Genomic DNA, 5295 nt, shown 5'->3' with positions numbered 1-5295 from the left:
GTATCCCTGGGTGGATTTGAACCACCAACCTGAAGGTTAGTAATCAAGTGCAAACTATTTGTGCTGTGAAGTCAATTCTGATTTCCAGTGACCCTATAGGACAGAGTAGAACAGGCCATGGGTTTCTAAGGGTATAATCATTATAGGAGCAGATCACAAGGTCTTTTCTCCCACAGATATGCTAGTGGGTTTGAACCAACTTTTGACCGGCCATGTTTAACTTCTGTGCAACCAGGGTTAATAAAGATGAGAAAGAAAAGTCTTTGGGCAGTGGTATACTTGTGAGTGGTTATCAATCAGCTCTCTGTGAAAAGAGAGGAATGCTAATTATAAAGGTTTGTCAATTTCCATGGTCTGATACTACCACCATGGTCAATTTCAAGCTACCCTCTTGACCTTAATCAGATCACAAAAACTTCTGAAATTTTAATAGGATCTTTTGAGCTGGTATGAGCAAGATCCAGGCCACCACAGACTATGTATGAACATATTTATATATGTATGTAGGTAGAATAGTAGGTATCTACTTATGTGAAAATATTTTCAGAACCTCATGAAAAATTTCAGAACCTCTTTTGTTTTATATTAAAAAGAAAACTGGTTTCTGTAGGATCTATTCCAACTCATGGGGACCCCATTTGTTTCAGAGTAGAGCTGCTTCCATAGGGTTTTCATGGCTGTGATCTTTCAGAAGTAGGTTGCCAGGGCTTTGTTCTGGGTTGTTTCAGGTTATGCCTAATACTGACACTTTCAACAGCTTTCTCTTACCTGTGTCATAATGGAATTAGCCAAATTATACCTGCATCAACATTGGACAGTTTAATGATGTTCTTTATTAGTAAATATAATCTAGTGGGTACAAAAGGTCTGAGACAATAATATGTAAATTCTTCTTTTTTTTAAAACAGTTTTAAATGCTTTAACATATACATTTTCTGTTAGGTATACTTTTGATATATGTAAAATGAAAGAAATTCAGAACTGATTCATCACATGAATGAAACTATAGGAACTGTATTGTTTTAGTGACACAGTATGTTTTGTTATTTAAAATACAACTACTTTTCTGATCTCAGCTTATCAATATCTTTAAGAACTCACATTTCTAACTCACATTTCTATTTTCAATTGAAATTACTACCCACAAACCAAACTCACTGCCATTGAGTCCATTCTGACTCATAGTGACCCCCATTGGGTTTCCAAGGTAGTAAATCTTTATGGAAGTAGATTGCCCAGTCTTCCTTTTGTGGAGTGGTTGGTAGGTTTGAACCGCCAACCTTCTGGTTAGGAGTCAAATATATTAGGAACTACGCCACCAGAGCTCCTTTGAAATTACTATGGTAGTGAAAAAATTGATGATTAAAGTCAAAACAAAAAACACACAAAAAAAGTTTAATATATTTGAACTTTCTCATGTCCAGAAAATGTTGGTGTCATACACAGCACATTTTTAAACCTTTTTAAAAGTACTGTTTAGACAAATTTAAAAGATAATATGGAGGTAAAGGTAATGTCAAGCTAAAAATTATTCAATTTGAACATTAGCTTTTTCTTAAGTAATTTAAAAGCTATTTCTATTAGCACTATTACTCCTGCAAACGTTGGTATAAAAATATCTAGACAGACTAATCGAAGTAGTATTCTATTACTTCTAAGATTGAATTAACCACTACAAATAACTGTAATGTAGAAGTTCAGGGATATTTGAAACTAACAGTGTGAATTAGACTTGTTAGAGAAAAATTATTTACTAGTTTATGTTGTTTCACTTACATGACAGTGTTGGAAAACTTCTGTTTTCATGAAGACAGAATAGGCACATTTTTTCCCGTTCATCTTGCTAATTAGAAGTTGAATTTCTGGTGTCAAATATGAAAAAAGCATAAGAAGAATATATGTACACACACATCAAGGCTTCCACAAGAAGGTACTGCAGTTAATAAATGAAGTCAGTAGAGTTAGTAGATACAAGATCAACACATAAAAATCAATTGTGTTTCCATATGTGAGCAATGAAAAATCTGAAAAGGAAATTAAGGAAAAAATTCCATTAACTAGCATCTAAAAGAATAGAATATCTAGTGATAAATATAACCAAGGAAGTGAAATTCAAGTTTTTGCAACAACCACTTAAGCCAAAGATGAAGAAATTGAAGATTTTTACCAACTTCTACAGTCTGAAATTGACCAAACATGTAATCAAGATGGATTTTAATTACTGGTGATTGGAATGCAAAAGTTGGGAACAAAGAAGCATCTGTACTTGGAAAATATGGCCTTGGTGATAGAAATGATGCTGGAAATCACATAATAGAATTTTGCAAGACCAATGACTTATTCATTGCAAATACCTTTTTTCCAACAACATTAAGGGTGAGTACGCATATGGACCACTCCAGATGGAATACACAGGAATCAAATCAAATACATCTGTAGAAAGAAATAATGGAGATGCTCAATATCATCAGTCAGAACAAGAGGAGGGGCCAACTGTGAACAGACCATCAATTGCTCATATGCAACTTTAAGTTAAAGCTGAAGAAAATTAAAATAAGTTCATGAGAACCAAAATACAACTGTGAATATATCTCACATGAATTTAGAGACCATTTGAAGAAAAGGTTTGACACATTGAAGACCAATAAACAAAGAAAAGACAAGTCATGGTATGGCATCAAGAACATCAACATGAAGAAAGCAAAATGTCATTAAAAAGACAGGAAAGGAAAACAGACCAAAATGGATCTCAGAAAACACTCTGAAACTTCTTGTTGAATGTTATTGTTGTTGTTAGGTGCAGTTCAGTCATTTCTGACTCATAGTGACCCCATGCACAGCAGAAACACTGCCTGAACCTGCATCAGCTCCACAATCTCTGCTATACTTGAGCCCATCATTGCAGCCACCGTGTAAATCCATCTCATTGAAGGTCTCCCCCTCTTTCGTCGACCCTCCACCCTACCAAGCATGACATCCTTCTCCAGGAAATGGTCCCTTCTGACAACATGACAAAATAGGTGAGACAAATTCTGGCCATTCTCACTTCCAAGGAGCATTTTGGGTGCACTTGAATAGAGAGTAACTAATGCAAATGGAAGAAATGATGAAAGAAAAGACCTGTATAAATTTCAAAGAGCAGTTTGAGAAGACAAAGTATTGTAATGAAATATGCAAAGACCTGGATTTGGGGTTAGAAAATCAAAAGATAACATGCTAGGCATTTCTCAACCTGAAAGAAATTAAAATACTTAAGCTTGGAGTTGCCATATTAAAGGATTCTACAGGCAAAATATTGAATGATGCAGGAAGCATCAAAAGAAGATGGAAGGAAAACAAAGAGTCACTGTACCAAATACAATTAATTGATTCTCAACTATTTCAAGAGGCAGCATATGATCAATAACTGATGGTACTGATGGAAGAAGTCCAAGCTGCACTGAAAGAATTGAGAAAAATAAGTCTCCAGGAATTGGCAGAAAACTCATTGAGATGCAGCACTGGAAGAATTCACTCATTTATGCCAAAAAATTTGAAAGAGAGTTACCTGACCAAGGGACTGGAAGAGATTTATATTTGTGCTCATTCCAAAGAAAGATGATCAAACAGTATACAGGAATTATTAAACAATATAATGAACACTATATGCACATGAACTTTTCCTGAACATTATTCAAAAACAGTTGCATAATACATTGAAAAGAAATTTCTAGAAATTCAAGCTGGATTCAGAAGAAGATGTGGAATGAAGGATATCATTGCTGATGTCAGATGGATGCTAGCTGAAAGTAAAGAATACCAGAAAGATGTTTACTTGTGTTTTATTGACTACTCAAAGGCATTCTACTGTGTGGATTATAGTAAATTATGGATAACATTGAAAAAAATGGGAATTTTAGAAATTAAATAGGGATCACAAAGAACCTACACATAGACAAACAGACAGTCGTTCAAGCAGAAAAAGGGGTTGATACTCCATGGTTTAAAATAAGAAAAGTGTGCATCAGGATTGTATCAATTCACCATAATTATTCAATCTGTATGCTGAGCAAATAATCTGATAAACTGGATTATAAGAAGAAGCACATAGTATTAGGGTTAGAGGAAGATAAACCTATGGTAAGCACATGACACAATCTTGCTTGCTGAAAGTGAAGAAGACTTACTGATGAAGATCAATAACTAAAGCTTTTAATATGGATTGCACTTAAACATAAAAAAATAAAAAATCCTCACAACTTGACCAATAAGCAACATTATGATCAGTAGAGAAAAGAATGAATTTGTCAAGAATTTCATTTTACTTGGATCCACAATCAATGCAGCAGTCAAGAAAGCAAATGATATATTGCATTGGGTGAATCTACTGAAAAAGATCTCTTTACAGTGCTAAAGAGCAAAGATGTCTCTTTGAAGACTAAGATGTGCCTGACCCAAGCCCTGATATTTTAAATAACCTCATATGCATGTGAAAGCTGGACAATGAATACAGAAGACCACAGAAGAATTGATGCATTTGAATTGTGTTGTTAGTCAGGAATATTGAATATACCACAGACTGCTAGAAAAGGAAACAAACCTGCCTTTGAGGAAGTACAGCCAGAATGCTTCTTAGAAGGGAGAATGGCCAGACTTCATCTCTCCTATTTTGGTTGCTGTCGGAAGGGACTAGTCCCTGGAAAAGGGTATCATGTTTGGCAAAGTAGAGGGTCAGCGAAAAAGGAGAAGACCCTCAATAAAATGGGTTGACATAGGGCTCAAGCATATTGACAATCAGTGATGAGGGGCTCAAGCATGGCAACAATCACGAGGATATATCAGGACCAAGAGGTGTTTTGCTCTGTACACAGCAGGACTATGAGTCAGAACTGACTCAACGGCAACTAATAACAACAAAAAAGAAGTGAAAAACTTGTTCAAGTCTTTGAAATCTATGAAATTGCTGGGGAAAAAAAAAAGAGAAGACCTAAATAAATAGACAGACATCTAGTTATCTATAGATTTAATGCCAACATCCAACCAAAATGCCAACATCTGTTTTTATTTTTATTTTTGTTATTCTATTTATTTATTTACTTATTTTTTTTTGCAGAAATAGAAAATCCAGTTTTCAAATTCGTAAGGAATTACAAGAGAGTCTGAACAGCCAAATCAATATTGAAAAAAGTACAATAAGGTAGAAGGATTCACATTCCTCACTTTAAAACTTTACTCTGAAGTTGTTGTTGTTGTTGTTATGTGCCGTCGAGTCGACCCCGACTCATAGCGACCCCTCCTTGGGTTTCCGAGGCAGTA

General features: G+C 35.0%; 1 protein-coding gene across 1 annotated transcript in view; it reads left to right on the top strand.

Moving 5' to 3' along the window:
* The first annotated feature begins 212 nt into the window (after positions 1–212).
* The window catches only part of SUCNR1 (succinate receptor 1), a 20801-nt gene continuing 15718 nt past the window's right edge, over positions 213–5295 (top strand). The window contains exon 1 of the mRNA XM_007940201.1: positions 213–335. Within this exon, the coding sequence (XP_007938392.1) occupies positions 213–335 (123 nt within the window). The remainder of the gene's footprint in view (positions 336–5295) is intronic.

Source organism: Orycteropus afer, unplaced genomic scaffold (genome assembly GCF_000298275.1).
Source record: "Orycteropus afer afer isolate SDZICR_OR568_19922 unplaced genomic scaffold, OryAfe1.0 scaffold00066, whole genome shotgun sequence".
Taxonomy (NCBI): Eukaryota; Metazoa; Chordata; class Mammalia; order Tubulidentata; family Orycteropodidae; genus Orycteropus; species Orycteropus afer.
This window is presented reverse-complemented; position numbering and strand designations above follow the sequence as displayed.